The sequence below is a fragment of the Artemia franciscana genome, chromosome 20 (assembly GCF_032884065.1).
Source record: "Artemia franciscana chromosome 20, ASM3288406v1, whole genome shotgun sequence".
NCBI lineage: Eukaryota > Metazoa > Arthropoda > Branchiopoda > Anostraca > Artemiidae > Artemia > Artemia franciscana.
Window position 1 is genome coordinate 30,252,133 of NC_088882.1, and position 26,415 is coordinate 30,278,547.

The following is a 26,415-nucleotide window of genomic DNA, read 5'->3' on the forward strand; positions in this document are numbered from 1 at the left end:
TGATACGTTTAAAGCTACTTGATAAGGGGAGAGGGTTGGATATGCTAAAGTTTTTTGATTTTACTCAAATGCATCTTGCTGCTTCTTTATTTTTTTTTTCATTTCCATAGGCCAAGAGATTTAGGGAGAGGGGTAGCTACACCCATGTAGGTTGAATGTAAAAACGAGAGTTCTAGTAGTACAGAGAACAAACTTATGATCAAAAATTTAATGATACAGACTTAACTATGCAATCATTTTAATTGAAAAACTATTTATATAAAAACAACGAAATAAATAACTGAATGAAAGATTAAGATGTTGCAATTTGTCTCAATGGACCATCTAACGTCTCTGCCAAAGCAACAGCCTTGGCTTTCAATATTCCAAAGCATACTTCAGTTTTTGCATACAGACATAATAACAGATTTGCAACAGGAACGATCGCAACTCTGCCATTCTAAAAGAAAACCGCAATTAATATAATGTTCTATCTAACAATGTTCATAATATTCATTCTCTGAAATATGCCATATAACAGTCTACAATGTATTACGTCTACTGTTTTAATGGTTGATTGAGATGGCTAGGGTGTGTTCTTGGGATGAAGGATGACAGAAATTGGGATGAAGGATGACAGAAACAGAAATTATTCCGTATAAAAAGAGGTTGCCCCTTCCTCAATACCTTACTCTTTACGCTGAATTTTTTTTTTAGAATTTTTAAAAAAACTTATTATTCTAATTAAACGGCCCTTGTATTTAAGCAGTCGTTCTTAAAGAATTGGGAAAAAAGTCAAAGTTTACAATAAACAGCGAAGCATTGAGGAGGGAGCAACCCCCATCATATATAACTAGTGACGAAAACCACACTGCCTTCCAATATCAAACAAACGCAATTTAGAAGGCCCTATGTCCAAGGGCCATTTTCAGCACAACGCTAATATATATATATATATATATATATATATATATATATATATATATATATATATATATATATATATATATATATATATATATATATATATATATAACTTACATTAAAAATAAAAATGTTTTTAAAAAGCTTCTTAGAACAACCCTAGCAACCTTACTTCAACGAATTTCAACCAGAACTGATAAATAAAATGATTTGAGATGATCAATTCATTGAAACGAAACAGAACAAAATAATTAAATACAAGCTTTCAAATTTAATCTTGCTTTTTTGGCAGCTAACCTCAAAGGCTTCTTTGTAACGGGTTCAATACTATTATAAATTGGTTTAGTAAAATATTTTGCTAGTTTTTAATCAAATTTGAGTATAAAGAATTTAGTGAATATTCCCCTAAGTCCCTATTTAAAGAAACATTATTATTTATTTAGAGACCCCAGTGAAAAGTTCACTTTCAGAACATTCTTTATCCCCATGAAAAATTCTACCTACGGGAAAACACCCAAAGAACAAATCCCCCTTCAAAACAATGTCTGTATACCTCTCAATAACAAATACTATCCGTAGACAATGGGCAAATTTTATGAATTACAGGCCTCTCCCCAAAGGCTGTAAGGGGCCATGCTACCCCTAAAGACATAGTTATTGGATGTTGCTTCAACTTTGCTGAACCAAACGACTATCTCAAAATTTTGATCGGACAACTTTGGGGGAAAATGGGGTGTGAGAGGGGGGTTAGCTGCCCTCCAATCTTTTAGGTCACTTAAAAAAGGCGTCAGAACTTTTATTTTCCGTTCGAATATATCCTCTCCCGATCTTCTAGGACCAAAATTGTGATACGATCACCCCCGGGAAAAGAAATTAATAAAACAAAAATAAAAATAAACACGCATCAGTATTCTTTCTTCTGGCAAAATTGCAAAATTCCACATTTTTCTATATAGGAGCTTTAAACTTCCGGAGCAGGGTTCTCTGATATGCTCAATCTGACGGTATGATTTTCATTGAGATTACTTGACTTTTAGGGGATGTCTTACCCCCTTATTGGAAATCAGGCAAATTTTCTCAGGCTCTTAACTTTTGATGAGTAAGACTAAACTTGATGAATTTTATATATTTGAAATCACCATAATAATCTGATTTCTTGTGTATTTACTGTTATTAAACTTCCATTTTTTAGGGTTTCGGCTGCTATTGAGCGGAGTTGCTCCTTACTTACAGTACGCTAACACGAATTGTTTGATTAAATTTAATATCAATTCTGTATGACTTTCCAAATAACAGTCTACAATATATTACCTTTAATGTTTTAAAAGTTAGCACATGCATAGCTATGCGAAAAAAGAACCTTCAGTTCTTAAAATAATCAATTAAAAAAAACTTTCCGAAAAAGAAGTTTTTCAAAGAAAGTAAAGAGCCCTATTAAACTGAAGACCAGCAGAAACAAATTCCTATAATAATTCAGACTCAAAATAACCAGAAATTATTATTAAAGAATAGATGAAGCCCAATACGAATATAAATTACTTAAACAATCATAGCAAACAAACATACAAGAGGCATTAATATAAATAAATAAATCTTAAAGGAGTAAAATTAAATTGAATATGCAAATAGAGCTTACAACGAAAAAAAAAATCACTAAAAACAAGATTTTGGCTACTGTCCCCTTCCCTAATTGTAAAAGTCTAGAGCCTACTGCATCATTTGCGTTTCATTGAAAACTACATCTGTCATGAACAGCCCTTGGAAAGAACTAAAAAAAACTGAATATTTTATAATATAATAATATTAATTGCTAAAAGCTTGGCAGTTCAAGATGTTATTTCACTGTAATTTTATTTTATTTTCAATGTTGTAAAGATAAAATGAATTCGTTTTCAGTAAAGCGCAGATGACACAGTAAGCTTTAGACCTTTTATAGTTAGGGAAAGAGGCAGTAACCAAACTCTTGGTTTTTAGTGATTTGTTTGTTGTAAGTTTGATTTGCCTATTCAATTCAAGTTTTACTCGCTTTAAGATTTATTTATTTATATATTAATACATGTTGTATGTTTGTTTGCTATGAGTGTTTATTTAATTTCTGTTCGTTTTGGGTTTCATCTATTCTTTAATAGTAATTTTTGTTCGTTTTGAGTTTGAATTATTATAGCAATTTATTTCTCCTGGTCTTAAGTTTAATGTGACTCTTTACTTTTGTTTGAAATTCTGTTTTTCGGAAATGTTTCTTAATTAATTTCTGTTCGTTTTTGATTGCCAAATTTTTAAATTGTTCAACATTCCTCATCTTGACATAATTTTTTTTTTCAATATCAAAGTTCCATTGAAGCATCAAAACATTAAAGTTCAAAATTCCCCTCAACTTCCCTTAAAGTAGTCACAAAAAGATGTAGCAATAGTTGCAAGAAGTCACAATCACAGTCACAAGTTGTCGCAGTTGGAAATAGTCACAGATGCATTCACACCAGTCTCATTTGCAGCCGCAATAGTAGCAGTAGTAGAGGTGGCGCCAAAAGTTTCAACTTAATACCCACACCTGCTCTTAAGATTTTGCAGATAGGTCTTTTTGATAACTTGGATACATGTAGTTTCTTTTGATTTAGCTCAACATACCCCTCAACATTTACCGAAATTTTGTCTCAATATCCTAGCCTATCTAAGCCAATATCCTTTTGGACGCATCCAGGATCAAACACCCCACCGTTTATTGATGATAAATTATCCATGTAAAGAATAGACAAACTGCATAATTTATATTCCTTGCCCCGGGGCTGAGGGGGCATGGTAGCCCCAGAGGCTTAGTTATTATATATTGTGACTATTTCGAATAAAATGGCTTTTTAACACCTATTTCAGTGCTAAGGGAAGGAATCTAAAAGGGCAAGAGGGGGCGGCAGCTCCCTTAATTCCTTTTCAACATTTGTCCCAACAAGTCTTTAAGGTTTCAACTTAACAGCCTTAGCTGTTCCTTAAATATTGTTGCTGTGTCTTTTTGAAAACCCCCCTGCATACAGTGTACTTTTATTTTGTTTTACATCCCCCTCAACATTTTCTAACAGTTTTACTTCAATATTCTTAGCCTTTCTGGAGACTCTGGATCAAACATACCACCTTTCCCCGATAATCAGCCTTCTTTTACCTGTGCATGCGTTTTCGTTTGGGATTTCCTGGACCTATTTTGTTTCCTGGGCTAGTTTTTTCCCGGACCAGGATTCTCCACCATTTCATCTATACTCGATTCCTTACTAATATTATCGAATAGATAATTCTCTGGTGTATGTTTTATGCATTTAAAACTCATAGGTTTCACATGATCTTGATTTATCACAGAGTACGCGGTAGTAGGCAACTTATATAACCTACAACACTTGTGCCAGGGGCTCTGGGGGTTAAGTCATCCTTAGAGGTATAATTGTTTCACTTTATCGACTAGTTTGAACATGGTGGCTATTCCAAAATTTGTATGATATATCTTTGGATGGAGGCAGATAAAAGGAGAATGGAAAGAGGACAGGTGAGCCTCCAACCACTTTTTAATATCCTCCTCAGCATGCTCTGAAAGTTTAAACTTAGTCCTCTCAGTTTTTCTTGTGAAACTGCAGATAAACCTTTTTGATAAACAGGATGCACATAGTATCTTCAGTTTAACATGCCCTTCAACATTCCTCGAAGTTTTATTTTAATACCCTTAGCCTTTTCGAACACAACTAGAATAAAAATTCCTCCTTTTTTGTAATGATAAATCCTGTATATAAAAAAGGGCAAATTGCATAATTTACAAATCTTTCCTTGGGAGTTGTGGGGGACATTGCATCCGTAGAGGCATAGTTACAAGACCTTTTGACTGTTTTGAACAAAATAGTTTTTCAAATTTTGAACAGTGATGCGGAGAGGGAGCATCTAATAAGGGCAAGGGGGACTGGTTACCTTCCGATAGCTCTCAAACATCCCTTGAAATTTTCAGCATAATACCCAAAGCTGTTCCTTGGATATTGATGGATACGCCCTTCTGACAATCAGCACACACATAGAGTATTTTATTGTGTCCAGAATCCCTCTTCAAAGCTGGGGGAGGGGGCATGTCAACCCAATAGGCATATTTATTTGATCTTTTGACTATTTTGAACAAGAACTCTATTTCAAATATTTTGGAGGGATTTCAATTGAAAAGGCTTCAAAGGGGGGCTAGTAGCCCCCCAACCACTTTTCCACATCCCTCTCCCCTATTATGTCCTGAAAGTTTCAACTCCGCCTTTCTTAAAATAATGTACATCCTCTTTTTTTTATAAATGGGATGCACTTACTGCTTTTTGATTTAGTATAACATACCCCTATGCATTATCGAAGGTTTCACCTTGATGCCCATAGCCTTTTTGGATGCACCCAGAATCAAATATTTCCCTTCTTTCTAATGATTAAATAAATAAAAAAAAAGAGCTAAGAACTCATGTGGCAGTTGTGACGAGGCAAGAAGAGCTAAGAGCCAAGAGCTCATATGGTATGAGCTCTAACAAAATTCTAATAATCAATAGATTGATTTAAAAGGAAAATCAGAGGCTTAATGCCGGTCAGGATTTAAAATAAGAGCTCTGAGTCACGATGTCCTTCTAAATATCAAAATTCATTAAGATCCGATCACCCACTCGTAAGTTATAAATACCTCATTTTTTCTAATTTTTCCTCTCCCTTTAGCCCCCCAGATGGTCAAATCTGGGAAAACGACTTTATCAAGTCAATTTGTGCAGCTCCCTGACACGCCTACCAATTATCGTCGTCCTAGCACGCCCAGAAGCACCAAACGCCAAATCACTGAACCCCTCCCCCCAAAGAGAGCGAATCCAGTATGGTTACGTCAATCACGTATCAAGGACATTTGCTTATTCTATCCACCAAGCTTCATCCCGATTCCTCCACTCCAAGCGTTTTGAGGAGACGAACCCCCTTATTTACATAATATTTTATGTTCGTTTTAAGTTTTAATGCTACTCATTGCTTCCACGTGAAATAATTTTTTTTTTATTTTCTTATTGTTTTTTTTAAATAATGCTAGAAAATCCTGCGCCCCCTTCACGGAATTTTCTTCTCTCATGATAAATTCCTCCACGCGAAAAAGTCCCCCTGAAAACGTCTGTACACTTCATAATAACCATTACTATACGTAAACAATGGTCAAAGTTTGTAACTTGAAGCCCTCCCTTGGGGACTGTGGGGGATTGAGTCGTCCACAAAGATATATTTATTAGGTTTTCGACTAAGTTGAACAGAATGCACATCTCAAAATTTTGATCCAGTGACTTTTTTTTCATTTTGATCCGGGAATAATGTGCGTAGGAGGGGGCCTAGGTGCGCTCCATTTTTTTGGTCGCTTAAAAAGGGCACTAGAACTTTTAATTTCTGTTAGAATGAGCCCTCTCGCAACATTCTAGGACCACCGGGTCGATAAGATCACCCCTGAAAAAAAAAAAAAAAAAACGAATTCATGATCTGTCTTCTGGCAAAAAAATACAAAATTCCACATTTTTGTAGATAGGAGCTTGAAACTTTTACAGTAGAGTTCTCTGATGCGTTGAATCTGATGGTGTGATTTTTGTTAAGATTCTATGACTTTTAGGAGGTGTTTCCCCCTATTTTTTAAAATAAGGCAAATTTTCTCAGGCTCGTAATTTTTGATGGGTAAGATTAATGTTGATGAAACTTATATATTTAAAATCAGCATTAAAATGTGATTCTTTTGATGTAACTATTGGTATAAAAATTCCGTTTTTAAGAGTTTTGGTTGCTGTTGAGCTGGGTCGCTCCTTACTGCAGTTTGTTATCACGAACTGTTTGATATTTCCAGCAAATAAACAATGGACAAATTGCATAGTTTACAATCCTTGCCCAGGGACTATGGGGTCATGGCATACCGGAAGTATAGCTAAGACCTTTTGACTAGTTTGAACAAAATACCAAATCCAAAAGTTTGATCAGTGTTGAATAGAGGGGGGCACCTAAAAAGACCAACGAGAGGGGGAGCTGGTTATACTTAAATCTCTCTTCAATATCTCCTCAACATACCTTGAAATTTTTAACTTAATACTGCCAGTTCTTCTTTAGTTACTGCTAATATTCCCTTTTTAAAACCAGCAGGCACATAGTGTTTTCGATTGTTTGACATCCCTCTTTAGATTTTCTTAAAGTTTCGCGTTAATACCTTAGGCCTTTTTGGAGACCAAGGATCAAACATGCTTTTTTTTTAACAATGGGTAAATTGCATAGCTTGGCCCTTGCCCAGAGGCTGGGGGAGGTGTGCGACAAACCTTGTAGGAGTCCTATACATGCTAAACGTTCTATTGCCAGATGTCTGGCTAAGCACTGCACTAATATATAATTGATCAAAACAGTAAATTAGTCCTTTTAAGCCCCAACTCAGTATGGAGACTGATAAAGAGAAAAAAATACTGCGTTCTTTTCAATGCTAAGCTTCTAAGTATGGCTGAATGGACCTCCTCTAATAAGTCTGAGATTTTCCACTGGACCAAATACTTCAACTATACATGAATCCAAGCTTGATTCTGCACTTGAGCATTTGGACAGAAGTATAGGCTTCTTGATGTAAGTGGTAATGGTGAAATATGCAATAAGAGAGCTAAAAAAAAGGATTCAACATGTTTTGATAAAATCCGTAGTATGAATCTGTTTTTTGGGACGATGTACTGCATACTGCCTTGGTATTATTTAAATTAATAGACGTTAATAAATAAGCATATAAATACTTTGTGTTCCATCCCTGATAAGTCAATTTAGTCTTAAAGCAGGTCTAATTACAAAGCTTGACTATAGTCTCCTTGCACACCTATTTATCAGCTTTGATGAAGAGGGTGAAAAGCTTATATTGCTTCTAAGAAAGCCTTAAAAGATAAATAGCCTAATAAATAGGCTTATCAGAAAGCCTTAAAAGCTTATAAGAATGCCGACTATAGTTTCCTTGTAAACCTGTTTATCAGCTTTGATCAAAAGGGTAAAAATCCTATATTGCAATCGCATGATATTAGAAGAGCCTTGAACTTTGGCATGCACATGCAACTTCTTAAAAGTGCATGTGATCACCGTCTGTCTAGGTCAATTTTCATAACTCTCAAAGCTCTCTACTAAAAGTTTAAAACACAGATAGGTTTTCCACTAATAGACCTACAGTATTGATTCCAGTATACATTTGGTAGTATTCCAGTAGCATTTGGTAGTATTTGGTAGTATTTTCCAGTATCCAGTATACATTTGGCAAGGAGCTATCAGCAGAGCTGTTCCTAGGGTTGGTGGTGCCCAGGGCAAAATTAGCAGTCATTACAGTACCCCTTCCCGGCTCAAATATAAGTAAAAACGCCGAATCAAAGTGAAAAATTTGATCAAAGTGGGCACCCTCCCCCCTGTCACAGCCTCCCCCTCGGTTACGGCACTCGAGCCAGCTGGTCCTGTTCCCCTCTCTTTTGAACGGCTCTAAGCATTAACTCTTCTCCTTTGTATAATGATAGTATGGCTTAGCCACAGCAGGTTTTATTACTGAGCGAATTGTTTTCTTGAATAGATATACTCATGAGCTGTGCTGATGATATCCTGAGTCCTAGCAGGCCGTTTTTCCAAGTTGAAAAATCAACTCCCCAATGAGGGTATGGTTTAGCCACAGCAGGTTTCATTACTTAGCTGTTTGTCTTGTGGAAAAGATATTATGTTCATCTCCCTTCGGAATGAGCGTAATTATACAGGAAAATCCCACTCCACGCTCTGTGGGAAATTTTTCCTGGAAAATTTCATTCCCAAGGAAATTCGTCCCAGTTCAGAATCCTCTTCCAAAAAATTTCCATATACTTTCCAATCAAAAATACAATATGTAAACAATAGACAAACAGCAAAACTTATAGCCCTTTCTTTGGAGTCTGTGGGTTGTTATTCCATGAATTTTCTGGAAAAAATAATCTGAATCCAAGATTTCTGTGTTGTCTATTTTTTTTTTTCCTTCTGCTAGTTTATGTATCTTAGAATATTTTCAATTCCCAATTAAAAAAGAGTCACAAAAAATATCCCAAACTATTGGGCTTATAGTATTCTTTTCACTGTCAAAATACAATCTTATCCTCTTTCTCTTTTCTCTAAATCCATACTGAGAGGGCAGGGTGGTCTTAGAAGTTACCTGGGCTTAAAATTAGTTTGATCCCAAGCAGTACATTGACATCAAACAGAATAAACTTTGAGTCACAAAATGAAGGATCAAAAACGATGCTGGTTCATTTAAGGAAGAAAAATACCCCCCCCCCCCATAATCAAATCAAAGATACATATTTAATTGCATTGTCACTAAAGCTCTGACAAGCTCTTCACTAGGCTTTTAATTAAAAATCTATAAAGATGCACTTAAAGCTTGTAAAAAAAAAAGTATAAAAAATACTCCTTTCTTGTTGATTTTGTGTTAAATCCCAGCACAAAGCAATGGGGCTAAAAAAAAAAAAATAAATATACTCAATATTAAGTAACTTAAGCTCAAATTGAAGAAAAAGGAGGAAACATAACACATTACTCATCTAGAGAAACTTAAGCAACATACCAAACATTCAATTAGAATACTTTGCAGCTTATCTTCATTGAAGGCAATTTTTCCATTTTTTAAGTATGCAGTCCAAATGTTACTTGCAATTGCCGCACTAACAGTACCATCTTTATTTGCATAGGAGCTGTAAGCAAGTAGTGCACCTTCACTGTTTAATAGCCTGAAAAAGTGGCATTTAAGGGACTGGAGAGGCTGGAACCGTTTTGCAACCTAAAAAAAACCCAATCCCACTACATACAGGCATGTCTTATGCCAGCTGGGGCAGTACAATTTCTTTTCAGATTACCATACATTTTCAGACATTTTATAAGGATTTACCGAGATATTCTCTTAATAATACATCAAGCTACTTCAAGGCTTGGCAAGACATTTTTTTAAAGTATATATATTTTACTACTGTAACTTACAATTATGTAAAGAAAACGCTGCCTTTAACAGGCAGTGCAGTAGTACTGCCTAACTAATGAGCCATAAGCCTCTAATGAATATTACTACTAGGCTACTACCACCATTAACAATTCTCTGCAGCACCAAGCCACCAGAGGCCAACACAGCTATTCACACTCCTCTGTCCCAATCTATTTAAAGTAACCCTTTTTACAACCTCCCAAGACGTTTAAATTTCTCTTAAATCTTACTTTATGCTCCCACCCTGTGGGAACAAGGTTAAGGATATGGAGACATCCCAAAACAGGGTTACCACCCTGTTTAGGGGTGGCCTGCTTTTTATTTGGTTCTAGATGATTGGCCAAAAAAGATAATCATTGGCATTCTGTCATCCTTCATCTGCAGAGCATGTCCTAGCCATCTCAACTTTTTTCTCATTGTAGCTCTAGAAAGCAGGACAGAATCAATTTTTTTTTGTGCAGCTTACTGTTTTAAATATGGTCATTCAGACAGGTGCCTAAAAGAATCCATAAGCAATTCCCTAGGAAACATCTAACAAATCCCTCGTCTATCAGTCAGAGGACCCATGTTTCCAAATCATTTTTAACCAACTTCATCACTTTAGCTTCCAGTATTTTAATTTTGGCTTGTAGAACAAACTTTTTTCAACTGTGAAAAAAAAACACACTGATACTTGGCTATTCTACTTATAACATCTTCATCTAATCTACTACCTTTAACAAAAATACTACCTGGGTCAGTTTGCTGTTTAAATAATAAATGTTCTTAATGTGCTATGTCTATCCTGGCATTAAGATCAAAAATAACTTAAGAATTTCTTGGCCTGTTAGCAAGGTCTGGTGAAAGTGGTGGTCTATTCAAAGTGTAATTGTGGAATATTTGAAATCAAAAGATGATGTAGCCAGAGAGGCAAGTGTATTTACTTTTAGCATTACTGATAAACAAAAGGTACAACGTTTTTTTTCATGAAGGGATAAGCCTGCAAATCAAATCTCTAGAAAGGAGAAGGGTAGTCATGCAAAAAGTGGGGTAGCAAAGTAGCAATGCTACTTGGAAGTTTTTAAATTTTTAGGCAGATTTTGTCTGAAATTACCATTTTTACATATAAAAATACTTTCTGCTCAAAGAAAAGCTGCCAAACAGAAGTTGTGCTCTCCCAGGCAAAAAGTTGGGTAGCAAGAATTACATGTGAACACATTTTTGTTTGGCGTAATTCCAAGCATTGATGCAAAGAGGTTATTTTAGAAAGCTGGACTGTGAGTTTAAATTTTCTTTTCTTTTCCTATTCTGTTAAATTTTCAAAGGTCTGAAAATATAATAGAATTAGATTGAAAAATTATTTCAAAATAGAAATTGGAAAGTATGGTATATATACAGAGAAGGGTAGGGGATTCCATGATAAATTGGGAGATACTTTGTTATTGAGCTAAATTAGATGAACATAAGACTCAAGACCTGTTTTAGTGCTCTTTCAAATATAACCATTGTTTTAGTCAGAAATTAAATTGTTACTTTAAAAACGATACCTTCTTCTTTTATTTTCTGCAATTTAGTTTAAGTCTTATTTTCTTTTACTCTAGTTTTTGGGTATAATATATCAGTCTTAAATACATAATAATTAAATAGATGATAGATCAAAGGGTACTTTTGTATTATACCACTAGCATCCAATTTTACACTGTGTAAAACTCAAGAACAGACTGGTTTTATCTGTAAGTATTAAGAAGCAATTACCTTATGCTCAGTGGAAAATAAGAAACAGGTGACAGAATACACTGGAATTATAAAACTTGGGCTATATATTGGTACATTAGGGGGGGGGGGGGAATTAGGTTAGTTTATCTCAGGTTACCCCTCCCCCTAATGTGCAAATATATACTCTATTTTGTTTCTAAAGAATCATTTTTTCATCAAGTTTCAACATTTTTCATTAGGATTAATCTAACTTCACCACTTGAGTGTTGATGGTGTAATACATAAGTACCAAAAGGAATTATCCTTTTGCCAGAAACATTCACATTTAAAAATTTGTTGAATTTTCTTTCATTTGGAATGTAAAAATTAAGTACCTTTCTTTTTTTCCTTTAGAATTTTATTTTGCATTTGACCTTTTATCTTCAAATGTATTCCCCTTCTTCTCCCCTCACCATTGCTACTCTGGTGCCCTCCCCCTGCAATATTTTTGATGGGTGTCCATGCTTGATTGAGTGCTTTAACTGCAGTCTAAGAAAGTTGTTAAGTAAGTGAATGAAATTTTACAGAATATATATTCTGCTAAAATAAGGGTATTGGAAATTGTTTTAAATACCTAGGCCTACCTCCACAACTTCTAATGCTAGAGCAATTATTAACCCTCTAAGCTAATGCCTAGATAAAAACAATAGAATAAAAAATTGAGGTAGAATTGGATTTGCTATTCAAAACAACTTTTCCTAAATATAATCTTCTTACCATAAAAATTACAGCCCCTCCCCTCTGCCTCTCTTAATGAGAAAAATTAAGCTATAGATTATATTCAATTTTGGTGAATTCTTTATTAAAACAGGTGCAACTCCAAAACATGATTAATTTAAAAGTTGTATGTAGATATGCCCCTATCACAAAGTTTAGATCCCAAAACAGTTCCATGAGGCACCCCACTTAAGACCTCTGCCATTCCAGAATAGAAAGCTGTACTTTCTTTCAGCAAAAACTCTGACCCACTGCTTTCTTCCCTTCAAGAAAGACATAATCTAGTCCACCATACCATCCCTATTTGGAACTATCAGCAGATGGTGGATTGTATTTGTGAGTAAAATTATTATTACATTTTAGAAGAGCATGAAAAACATATTGAGCAGGGTGTTTACCTTGTCTTATATGAGTAATGCAGAAATGCATAAGCCTAGCATATGCCTTAGCCTATTGACAAAAACAATGCAGGACCATTAAAGATAGGTAGTACATTGAAAAAAATCAATGATATCTAGGAAAAACAAAAAATAAAGAATTCAATGGACATAACTTTACTTTATTAGGCTAAATTTTATTTAAGAGCTGGTCCACTAAGGACCAATTCCACCTTGGACTAGGCCTGCAATAATACCAAGAAGACACACAAACACGAAGAATAGTCCCTAGATTCTGTCGAACTATGATATACATACAAAGTGCTTTGTACACCGCCAGTATTAGCTTGACTTAAAAGTTCCGTTAAGGCTTTCGGCTTCAGCATGTTTTAGATTCGAATTTATAGGCTTTGATGCCGCCCAGTGTTAGTAAATCGCTGGCGATAATTATTCTCTCTTCGAACCAAATTTGGTTCGAGACGGTTAATTTTGAGAAGTTAGAAAAATTGAAGTATTTTTTACTTACGAACGGGTGATCGGATCTTAATGAAATTTGATGTTTGGAAGGATATCGTGTCTCAGAGCTCATTTTCTAAATCTTGACCAGATCCAGTGACATTGGGGGGGGGGCCTAAGATCTTGGAAAACGCTTAGAGTGGAGGGATCGTGATGAAACTTGGTGGAAAAATAAGCACAAGTCCTAGATACGTTATTGATATAACCCGAACGGATATTCTCTCTTTGGGGGAGCTGGAGGGGAAGGGTTGATTCTAAAAAGTTAGAAAAATGACGTATTTTTAACTTACGAAGGAGTGGTCGGAACTTAATGAAACTTCATATTTAGAAAGACCTCGTAACTCAAATTTTGTATTTTAAATCCTGACCGGATCTAGTGTCGTTGGGGGGGGGGACCAAAAATCTTGGAAAACGCTTAAAACGGAGAGATCAGGATGAAATTTGGTGGGAAGAATAAGCACAAGTCCAAGATATGTAACGGAAATAACCGGACCGGATCCGCTCTCTTTGGTGGAGTTGAAGGGGGGGAATTATTCGGAGAAATTAAAAAAATAAGGTATTTTCAACTTACCAACGGGTTATCAGATCTTATTGAAATTTGATCTTTAGAAGGATCTTGTGCTTTAGAATTCTCATTTTAAATCCCGACCATATCCGGTGACATTTGGGGGAGCTGAAGGGGGAAACCAGAAATCTTGAAAAACACTTAGAGTGGAGAGATCATGATGATACTTGATGGGAAGAATAACTACAGTTATAGATACGTGATTGACATAATTGGAACGGATCCATTCTCTTTTGGGGAGCTGGGGGTTGTTTATTTGCAAAAATTAGAAAAATCGAGGTATTTTAACTTAAGAACGGGTGACCGGATCTTAATTAAATTTGATATTTAGAAGGAACTCATGCATCAGAGCTCTTATTTCAAATCCCGACCAGATCTGTTGACATTGGAGGGATTTAGACGGGGTAAATCGGAAATCTTGGAAAACGCTCATAAATGTCGTAGATACGTGATTGACGTGGCCGGACTGGATCCGCTCTCTTTTGGGGAGTTAGGGGGTGGGGTTCAGTGCTTTGGCGAGTTTGGTGCTTCTGGGCGTGCGAGGACTATGGAAATTAATAGGCCTGTCAGGGAGCTGCACAAATTGACTTGATAAAGTCGTTTTCCTCGATTCGACCATCTGGGGGGCTGAAGGGAGAGGAAAAATTAGAAAAATTGAGGTATTTTTTACTTAAGAGTGGGTGATCGGATCTTAATGAGTTTTGATATTTAGAAGGACCTCATGACTCAGAGCTCTTATTTTAAATCCCGATCGGTATTAAACCTAAGATTTTCCTTTTAAAGCAATCTATTGAATCTTAAAATTTTGCCAGAGCTCATACCGTATGAGCTCTTGGCTCTTGGCTCTTCCGACCTCATCACAGGTGCCGTATGAGCTCTTAGCTCTTGTTTTTTCTTGTTCCCATACTTCACGAACAAGTTAATCTATTGCATATTAGCACTTGCTTTAGTGAAAGATAACTCCAATGGAAATAGTCTTGTGCAAACACGCCTGCTTCTTGTAGATCAAGCTATTCCTCCATCTGAACCCTCAATGCCGAGGAACACTTTTAGCTATAAGTTGGCGGATCAAAACTGAACTCTGACCTGATGGGTGTTTCTATTGGAATATGGACCTAACAACAGAGCCACAGTAGATTCGTATACCTATCTGAAGATAGTAAGGGGTCTGGTTTGTAAGTGCCATTAGCCGAGTATTCAAAACAAGGTCGGTCCGCCTGATCCTCTACTGAAAAAACTATATTCTCTCCTGTGCGTCTTTGGCTTTTCTTCAGCCCCATGGTAATATTCTTAGGTCCCTTAGATTTACGTGTTTTTTGTATCTGATCGGTCAAATTATCAGCTCTGTATTTCTCTAAATATTCAAATTCCGCATACACCAACAATAAGATCCAATTTTAATCCTTCCGTTGCGTCTTATTTGACATGCAACGCCATTCCTGATTTGCCTCAAGAATGCCACTCGCTTGGCATCTTCAAAGACGTGTAAAAAGTTTTGTTTCCATATTATTAATTTTTCTTTGATGTATAAAGTGCAATACATTTTACTATTATTATTCTTATTATAGTTACAGATATTGTGATTAATTGCAGTTTGATAAAGCTTATTTAATGAATTCTCATTCCATATGTTACTTTATGTTTTTTTGTTTTTTTTTTCCATTTTTATGAAGCAAATGCTTTACATATTAAATATCGAAATTTTCTATGTTATAAGATCTGTTCCATAATCTCGTTCTTAGAGGCTTATATCTTACATGGATTCTTTGTCGCGATTTGTAGATTGATGTGTTATTTTTGTATTGTTATATGTAAAATAAATATATTTATCTACCTATCCATCTATGACAGATTCAATATTTTCTTTCTTCAATTTGTTCCACTTTTGTATCTTGATATTACTCTTCCAGGAATTTTTTTCTGAGTCTGCGTTCGAATACGGGAGAGTACTTTTTTGGTGAATTCCGTCAGATCTGTAAAAATCTTTCGTCAGCGAAGTTTCTTTTGTCGAATATGTATCTCCAAATAAAATCTGTAGTCATTTCGCTCAAATTTTTCTTTTTGGTGTCATTAAAAGTATATGGTATCTTGCGTTATTATAAACTAACATTAACAACTAAAACAAACTAACATTAATTTCCTGCTTCTGGCCTTTAGAGTGCTCAGTTATGAAGTTACTAATGCCTAAATTTAATTTTTATTTCCATTTTTCTCTGTTGTCGTCGTTTATTAGTATAGTCTATCTTGGAGCTGACAACTTCTACAGACTAATGCATACTTTTCAAGACTAACGAAGCTCTCATTCCTAAAATGTGATAAGGTGAAGTTAACTGAATTTAATAATTTAGCATAAATTCAGACTAGTTCCCTCTATTATCAGTGACTCAAAAGTGGAATAAAAACATTTCTTCTGAGATTTTTTTTTCTCTCCCTAAGAAGTAATAACAAGGGAAGATTTTTGATAACTTACGTATAATGTCCGTGAAATGTATTGCCTAAAATATTACTTTTTATTACATTATTATAACTTTTTCGACCAGCCAAAAAGCGCTAGGGATTATCATTTTGGTCTAGCCTTGAGCTTTGACCTCTAAACGAAAGTTAATATTAATGTTTAATATGCTTTACAGCATAAAAAAGGATCTGCAAAGTGTCTCCAGGAAATGTCCCTGGGATAAGAATGGTGAGATTTAAGTAATTTCAAGAGCTTCGTACTTCTCATTTTCCGTCTAGGAAATTACATTAAGTGGGGAACTGGAACTTCAATCTCACATCTGAATGCCTAAAGAGAAAAAGCTATCCGAGGGTATACAGGGTCGCAGCCAAATAGCCCCCTGGTACTTCCCTGCAATAGGATGAAAGAGAGAAAAAAATGATTACAGAGGATAAACTCCTATTCCATCTGAATAAGGACGCAGTATGAATTCTCCATCACTCCTATTTGAAGACGTTTGAAAAAAACAAAAAAAAAACAGTTAACTAAAGAGGAAATTGGTATAGTATCAAGTTCCGGTCGTTCTTAATAGATGCTGACTAGCTTTCACTGGTGAGGAATGATGCCTTTCTTAGTTCTTGAAGAGCAAATTAAAAACTTAGTTCTTAATAAAACAGTTCTGAATAAAAGTACATGACGTGAAAAGGTGTTTCGGCCGTAGGAATGCACAGAGCTTATATGTCTATTTATATAGTATCGAAGAAGGGAAAGAAATGAAGGGAACCACCAGCAACAGCAACGCTTAAAGAAATTTATAATAAAAGTTCTTGTGATATTTACCCAGATTTATCAGCAGTCAGTTGAACCAATCTTATACCAAACCATCTTCTAGACAACACTATAGTGTTTTTTTGTGGATGGTGAAGTCCTCCCTTTGAACGAGTGGCAGACAGTCTGGTTTTATATTATCAATTTTTCCCTTCTTTTTTTTTGATTGTATTAAAGCTTATTCCAATAGGCAATGCATAGAACACCACCTAAAAAAATCCCCCCTGACCCTACCCCAAGTACCACTGAAAACATTCAACCCCTTGGCTGGTCAAGTCAACTTTCTCAAAGCTCACATGAGGGGTCATTGAATAATACAATGGTGGAAGTCGGGGCGTATGTCACAATACAGGATGAGACTGAAAATGAATTTCAGGAGGTCCTATCAAGAAACTCAAAAAAAAGGAAAAAGATTTCACCAATCAAAAATAATACCCCTTCCCATAATCCAACATTCCCCTCACAAAACCTTGGAATTTACTTAAAAATCACTCCAGATACCCCCTTTGAGATAAAAAAGGTAGCTCTTTTGAGGGTTGCAATCTTTAAAATGTTAAAATCAATGTTTTCATTAAACATTAACCGTGATGGATCTCTGCTAATAGCCCTTCAAGATTCTAAATCAGCAGACATATTACAGAATTCAAAATCTCTTCTTAACATACCAATAAAATCTGTTCTCTGGTCCCCAAACCAAAACCCAACTAAAATAGTAGTGTATAACATCCCTCCAGAAATTCCTATTCAGGATCTAAAAGAAGGACTCTCTGACAGAACTGGTAACCCAATCCCAGTAGCTGATGTAACCCAATTGGGTAAACCAGATGCCAATGGCCAAAAGTTAAGCAAGTCTTTCTTATTCACACTAAGAGAAGAAAATAATAACCTGGATCAGATATTCCTATTTGGACAAAGGAAACCCCACAAGCCCTACAAGCCAAAACCTATCCAATGCCAAAAATGTCTAAGACTAGGACACACAAAAAACACATGCAGTGAAACATTACATGAATGCAATTCTTGTAAAAACTCCCACCCCACTGGAATGATAAATTGTAAAAACAATCAGCCAAAATGTATCAACTGCAATGGTCCCCACGATTCTACTAATAAAACTTTATGCCCTGTATATAAAAAACGAGCACTAACACTCCAAATAGCAACAGAAAAAAACATACCTTACCCTTTTGCAGCAATGGAAGCAAATGCAGCTCAATCACACCTGACCAAAAACTTTATGAAACCACCCAACCCTCTCACCCACAGACCAACCATTCTACCAAAAGCATCAATCACCCCCAATAAGACTCCTTCCTCAAAGCAACCAAGCTCACATTCCTATAAGAGAGGTTCACCCTGGACTAACCTTCCAGCCTCTACAAGTAATGATAGAATATCAGAATGGCCACCTCTCCCGAGTAGAAATGAATCAGAAGTATTAACGGGTATTAATCAAATTATCAACAAAAAGCCAGATGAATATCCAAATGAATTAACACCTAACATGTGCCTATTTATACTAAATTCTAATGCAGTACAGTCAATGAACCTAAAACAACCACAAAAAGCAAAAATAATAAGCGAATTGGCAAAGTTGTACCTACCCAATCACATGCATATCCAAGCAAAAAAAGATCTTGCTCTGCTCCTAGCAAAGCTAAAGATTGATACACAGCAAAATGAAAATTAAAACAACAAAGCAGCATATTTCAATACTTCAGTGGAATGTAAGATCACTTTCAGAAAATAAGTTAAATGAACTTTTATCTTTTATGAATAAAAATTCCATTGATATTGCTTGCCTTCAAGAAACCCATTTGACTAATAACCAACAAACAAAGTTTCCAGGATATACTATCCTGAGAAAGGATAGGTCTTCTCAGAGAAAAGGAGGTGGCGTAGCTATAATTTTAAATAATAATATTAAATTTTGCGGTATTAATTTCCCAGATTTTTCAAATGATGTTGATGTTATTGGCATCAATGTTTGGATAAATAATACAAAAACATACATATTAAGTCTTTATAACCCCAATGGCCAGACTACAGATGCCATGGATTTTTTCACTTATATTACTAATTCTAATATGCTAAAAAACATAATCATCTGCGGGGATTTTAATGCCCACAGTCTTCTGTGGGGGGATAAGCCAGCAAATAAAGCTGGTAAGCTCATTGAAAGATTGATTTCAAATAATGCCGATTTAGCAATTGCTACCCCTCCTAATCTAAATACATATTTTAACCCCAAAAGTGGTAAATTTTCAACTATTGACCTACAAATTGTTTCAATAAATATACTAAATAAAATTTATATTAAGAAAATTGAAAATCTATGCACTGACCATTTTGCAATAGTATCCTCTTTAAATGAACCAGCCAACATTCTCCCACATATCCCTAAATATGTCAACACCAAAGCAAATTGGACCATGTTTAGAAATAAGCTTAATGAAGAAGTCCTAAGTTTAACCCAGAAATCTCATACCTCAGTTGTAACTGCTGACACGTGTGCTGAAGCTATGACATCAATATTAACAAATGCAGCTAATCAAGCTATCCCCAGAACTTCACCTAGGAAAACCATCCCTAAACACACCCCTAAAGCATGGTGGACAAAAGATTGCCAAATTATGTGGAGAATAAAAAATGCAACTAGGAGAGCATACCTAAGAAAACCATCCCCTGACACATATTTAAGTAAATTACAAGCAGAGGCTAACCTCAAGAGAACAATAACTAATGCCAAATATAATTATTGGAATAATTTTGCAAATAATCTTTCCAGAGAAACATCTGAGCCAAGAATACATAGACTTATAAGCAAAATCTGTGGGAAAAAAACATCCTCCAACCCTCTTATGTATGAACTAATACATGAGAATTCCCACTATGATAACGACACTGATAAGGCAAAATTATTTGCCTCCCTTTTCTCAAAGAAGCTAACATCAAAAAACCAAAATATCACCACACAAATCATGACAAATCCTATTTACCAGCCCCGACCAGGTTCAGAATATATAAACCATCCCTTCTCGATACATGAATTGAATAATGCAATTCAGCATATCAAGGCCAATGCTACAAGTAGCTATGATAATATACACCCTATATGGATAAAGAATCTTTCCCCTTTGTACAAACAGGAGCTCCTAAATTGCTATAACCATGCATGGGCTACATCCACATTCCCTAATATCTGGAAATGTTCATCTCTTATACCAATTTTAAAGAAAAATAAACCTAAACATGACCCTCAGTCATATAGACCCATAATGATTACCCCAGTGCTGGGAAAATTAATGGAGAAAATGATTTACCATCGGCTGCTTTGGTTTGTTGAGAAGAATAATCTGATACCTCATACTCAAACTGGCTTCAGGAAACACCACTCATCAACAGATGCTTTCATAGTGTTAACAAATGCAATAAATGAATCCCTATCAAAAAATAATGTCTTAACTGCTGCATTCCTAGATTTTGAAGGAGCTTATGATAATGTTGACCACCAGATTCTATTAGTTAAACTTACAAACCTTGGACTACCCCCCAAACTTGTATCCTTCATAAAATCCTTTATAGAAAACCGAAGTTTCATTGTTTGTGTAGGTTCAGCCTCTTCACCCAAAACTCCAATAACCAAAGGCCTTCCACAGGGTGCAGTCCTGAGCTGCCTCCTATTTTCACTTTTTCTGTGGGACATGAACCTCCCACATACCAATCTACAGTACGCTGACGATCTGGTATTATGGGCAACTGGCAATACCTTCGAGATTACGCATTCAAAGTTGCAAAATGCACTTTTCCAATTTGAAAAGTTCTCCCAAAAGTCCATTTTACCTACTGCACCCACAAAGTCAAAAATTATCCAATTCCACCATAAGCGAAATCATTATGATGCTAGGCTAACATTAAATGGAATACTTATCCCAGAGGACAATCAAATTAATTACCTAGGGCTCATACTTGACCAAAAACTAAATTTCCACCTCCACATCACAAATACAATAAAAAAGTGCTATAGAAAAACAAGAATAATTAAAAGGCTACTAGCCACACCTTGGGGCTGTAATGAGAAAACACTAATCCAATTTTATAAATCATATATAAGGCCCCATATTGATTATGGCCTCATAGTGTATGGTGCTTGTGCTAAGACCCACATGCAAAAAATCGAAACGACACAAAATGATATAATTCGTCTTATATTTGGTCTTAGGAAACCAACAAAAACTAAGTTTCTGCTTACTGAGAGTGGACTATCACCAATAAATGAAAGAAGAAGATCTCTACTAATTAAGTACCTTACAAAAATTGAAGCCAATGATTCTCATACCCTGCATAACTGGTTAAGAAATCCATCTATGTTTAGAGGCGTTGCAAATGAATATGCAAATATCCAGAAGAAGTTCCCAGTGCCAGTAAAATCTATTGCACCCACATTCCCCCAAACCCCCCCTTGGAGTTGGTCAACCCCCATAATAAAGACTGACTTCTCAAAGTGGACCAAAGAACTTACCCCCATTTCTTTTATTCAGAAAAAATTTGCCGAACTAAATAATGTTGCTTATAAAAATTATTTCCAAATTTTTGTAGATGGGTCCAAAATGAATGAGAAAGTGGCAAGCGGAGCTTTCTTCCCAACCCATAATATCGCTTTAGGAGAGAGATTACAAGATAATTCATCTGTAATGTCTGCCGAGCTAAACGCCATAATCATGGCACTAGATTTCCTCATGGTTAATGAATATATGAAAGTTAATATTAAAAATATTATAATATATTCTGATTCTTTGTCAAGCCTAGAGCTTCTTTCGTCAGCTTCTCAAAATAAGATGGATATTGACACATTTCTTTGTCTTAGGATTATTGATATTTTTGCTACAAAAGGTATTTTAACTCATATACAGTATATTCCAAGCCACTCAGGTATAATAGGTAACCATAAGGCAGATGAAATAGCCAAAAATGCTTTAAATATTGACCAGCCAAGTGGGAGACCAATCCCCATTAGAGATATTTACCGCTGGAGATTTACAGAGGTACTGATAATTAATAAGAATCCTACCCCATCACCTTTCCCAAGTAAGCACCTTTCCAAGATTTATCATAGGATTCGGTCAGGTTCAAATGGGCTAAATTTTCAGGCATTTTCATATCAGATTCCTAATTCAAGTGGTGAAGTTCCCTCGTCCCCCCTTTGCAGGTCATGTAATCTTAAGAATGAAACAATAGATCACTGCCTATTTGAATGTAATATGCTGACGTCTGCACAGTATACCCTGCGACGTAAAATGTTAGAATGCTTCAAACACCACAAAATTCCACCAACAGCCAAGAGTCTTGCTGACCATACTCTCCCGCAGAGCACAGAGATCAATATATACTCTCTTATAATTCAACTGCTGGTATCAAAAGATATACTTCAAGAAATCTGAGCAGATACAAATCATACAAGACAAACCAGCTCCATAGCTCTGTCGATCTCACAGAGTGAGCCAAAAGGAAAAGGGCTAAATAGTATCAACTGAAAAGCCCGTCTGCTGAATAAGAAGAAGAAGAAGAAGAGATGAAATTTGAACTCGCAAATCAGAGTGATTAGTTAAATATTGCAAAAGGTAGGCAGTTCCGTGTCCAATTTTACTTATAGCTAACAGTACGTATAGAGCAAAGCATATTAGTCCTGCAGACAGTAGGGTAAGGTCTGATTGGTTAAGCCTTGTTTGTTATGGTCATGATCTTTCATCATTGCAACCCTATTTTCTACAGAAATTGTGGTTAGTCAAGGGCAAGATTCTGTGGTGTTAAAAGTTCAAAGGGAGGATGGTTTTTTTGTAATTTTTTTTCATTAGGCCTACTTTATATTTTTTGAATTACTGTATATAGCTAGATTCTGATGATTGCATATTGTTTTTATGTCATTATTTATTCATATCACCCAACCCCAACATTTCCTCAGCTTCAAAACCCTGTTCACTTTAAGCTTTTTTAGTTTTGTTGAAGGTTTTTTTTAAAAAGCTAAAAAATGGATGCACATCTGTAATAATGACAAAGAAACAATAGCCTATGCAATCATGAGAATCTTGCTACATGCAGTAATATGCATTTTTGAAACCTTGTGCTGAAAGTAAAGCTTTACTAAAATGTATTATTTGTATTGTGTCAAAAATGACCAAGAAAACAGCACTGAGAAAATATAGTATTATTTTATTGAAAACAACCAATAACTCATACTTTAATTGAAATTCATCATTTTTAAGAAATCAAAAAGTCCTGAAATTTGAATTTGTGATTGAAGCAATTATTATATTTTTAAAGAGCATAAGAAAAGGTATCAAGTGGTATGTTCACTTTACTGGTAAGTCAATTTTGTGAACTGTAACACTTTTACCTTTTTTCCTAAGAAAACGTGTTAAAATTCTGATTTTTTTTTCAAAACAGTGCTAAAATACTTAGTTAGTCTGTAGGCCTGTCATTCCTAAAAGCTATTCACTTTACTTTACTATCCCCCCCTCTATTGTGCAGACATGTACATTACACAACCCCCAAGTATCAAAACTGTATCTTATCATATCTTCTACTTTACAGTCTACCAATTTATCTCATATAGCTTTTGTCTTTGATATTAATCTTTTTAGCAGATCAAAAACACACTTACAAGATCATCTGAATCAACTGCTAAGTGACTTTCAGTAAATTAGGCTTTATATTAGCCTAATATTGAATTGTGTGAGTTTCTAAATTTCAACATGACAAGAAGTGACAGTATTACCCCTGGAAATCATGGGATATTCATCATATGGCTAATATGAGGATAAAGTTTGTTTGTGATGCAAATGAATGTTACATTTAGATTCAGGATGTAAATCTGGGTATATATTTAAACATTAGGGGTGGGGGGTGGTGTATATACTCTGTAAATGTATAGGTTCTAAAAAGTTCATGAATTTCTTAGAAAAAATGCAAAAACAAGGAATGAAGTGAAGATAAAGCCTCCCCCCCCCAAAAAAAATGGGGTAACTATGATTAATCTGCACATTATGGACTAAGAATTGTTTTCTTAACATGCTTCCTTATGTCCAGCTGGACTCCAAGGCTTATAATAACTTGACTTACTTTGACTTAAGTCTCCTGCCAGGCACTGCTTGGCATAGAGAGTGATGTCTGCCTCCTCCACCCACTTTGGTCCATGGCAAGTATTTGCTCTTTGCCCTGTCTGATGTTTGCCATCGCCAAGAACTCGGACAGGCTGTTGGACCAATGTTTCTTTGGTCGGCCTCGAGGTTGCTTCCAACCAACTTTGATAGGGTTGAAGTCATAGATTATCTTTGCGGATAGATGTGGTGACATTCAAAGCAGATGCCCAAACCATTGTAAGGTTTGCTCAGCTGCTTGAGTTGAAAACCAAGACTGCTTTGTGAGCTGTAGAAGCTTTTCATTGCTGATGCAGTCAGACCATTGTAGGCCCTCAATCCTCCTCAGGCTCTTTGCATGAAATACGTCTATTTTCTTGAGGGGTGCAGCTGATGCTTGCCATGTCTCAGCTCCGTAAAGCATCACAGAACCAACTAGAGCATTGAAGATCTGCAGTTTTGTTGTGCAACTGATATTTGGTTTTTGCCAGAGGTGACGATTCAGTCTACCCGTGATAGAAGATGCTTTAGATAATCTTGCCTGCAGCTCGGGGAGAAGTGAGCCATTTGAAGAAATTACGGAACCCAGGTAGGTGTAGTCTTTAACAACCTTGATGCTAGTGGTGCTGTCCAGGCTAACTGGAGAGTTAACAGCAGGAGAAGACGGGTCTATGGCCATAATTTTAGTTTTGTTCCAGTTTATATGCAGTCCTACTTTGGCAGCCTCTTCTTGCAGAATTTGGAGCACTTCCAGCAGCTGCTCCATGGAGTCTGCCAGAATGGCCAAGTCATCGGCAAAATCGACATCTGTGATGGTATGATCTCCGAATTTGAGCCCAAAGCTGAGACATGAAATGGTTTTTGTCATAATGTAATCTATGATGACATTGAAGAGCTCTGGGGCCACTGCACATCCATGGCGCACCCCTGTTGTAATTTGAAAGAATGGGCTGCGCCGACCATTTACTTGTACACAGCTCTCCATCCCATGGTGCAGCACCTTGAGAAGTCTGCAATATTTCTTGGGTAGGCCAGTCAACTCTAGGATCCGCCAAAGAGCTTTTTGATTGACTGAGTCTAATGCAGCATGGAAGTCAATGAAGGCAATAAATGCTTTCTGTTGGAACTCTGTGATCTTCTCTACTATTTGTTGAATCATGAAAATCTGCTCAATGGTTGAACAATCTGACATAAAACCAGCTTGCTCTGTGATCTTCTCTACTATTTGTTGAATCGTGAAAATCTGCTCAATGGTTGAACAATCTGACATAAAACCAGCTTGCTCTGGTCGCCGGATTTTTCAAATGATGCTCTGACATCGATCCAGCAGGACCATTGAAAACAGTATGCCAGGGACTGACAGTAGCGTTATTCCCCGGTAGTTGGAGCAGTTGCTTCTCAAGCCTTTTCTCTTCCATAAGGGGATGATGACACCCTTCTGCCAATCCTCAGGAATTATCTCTGTTTGCCAGATTGTAGAGAACAGGGTGTGTAGAAACAGGAGCATTGCAGGACCTCCATATTTTAGCAGCTCTGAGTTTAAGCCACAGATACCTGCAGCTTTATTATTCTTGAGTCTTTTTACTGTATGTCCAATTTCTGAGGGGCTGAAAGTCTCATCTGGAGGAACATCTGTTCCAGGTCTTTGACTGCTATTAAGTGAGCCAAGGGCCTTGAAGCAATTCGATATCTCAATACTGTACTTCTGGCGAGTATCTGGTTCCTTTAGTTTCCCAATATCTGCAGCAACGGGTTTTCCTTTCAATCATTGTGCATGGAGGCAAAGCCAAAGATCAGCACACACAAGCCTATGGTCTGCGTTTCCAAGCTCTGCTGATCTGCAAGTTCTGCAGTTCTTCACCAATGATCTCCAGCGTTTGGAAATAATGACGTAGTCAATCATCTTCTTTGTACAACCGTCATTACTATATCATGTGTACTGATGAATAGTTTTGCGTTGGAAGTAGGTGTTTGCAATGTAAAGGTTGTGAGATCAGCACAGTTCAAGTAAGCAGAGCCCATTGTCGTTAAGTGGGTCGGGGATACAGGACCAACTGTGCCACGCCATAAACCCATATCATCGCGCACTGTCGCATTAAAGTCGCCAAGGAGAACAGTTATATCATGGGGGGGGGGGGTACTGTTGCAAGGCATCTGGACAAAGCAGAGTAGAAATCCTCCTTAGTTGCATCATCAGAATCATT

The 26,415-nt window shown here is 36.1% G+C and overlaps 1 protein-coding gene across 1 annotated transcript; it reads right to left on the bottom strand.

Moving 5' to 3' along the window:
- Window positions 1-221: 221 nt before the first annotated feature.
- On the bottom strand, window positions 222-13,162 carry LOC136040101 (ragulator complex protein LAMTOR2-like). The gene is made up of 3 exons (XM_065724197.1): window positions 13,051-13,162; window positions 9,494-9,656; window positions 222-439 (listed from the first exon to the last, which is right to left on the bottom strand). Exons 1-3 carry the CDS (start codon window positions 13,116-13,118, stop codon window positions 293-295), a joined length of 378 nt encoding a protein of 125 aa, XP_065580269.1. The 5' UTR covers window positions 13,119-13,162; the 3' UTR covers window positions 222-292.
- Window positions 13,163-26,415: the final 13,253 nt, after the last annotated feature.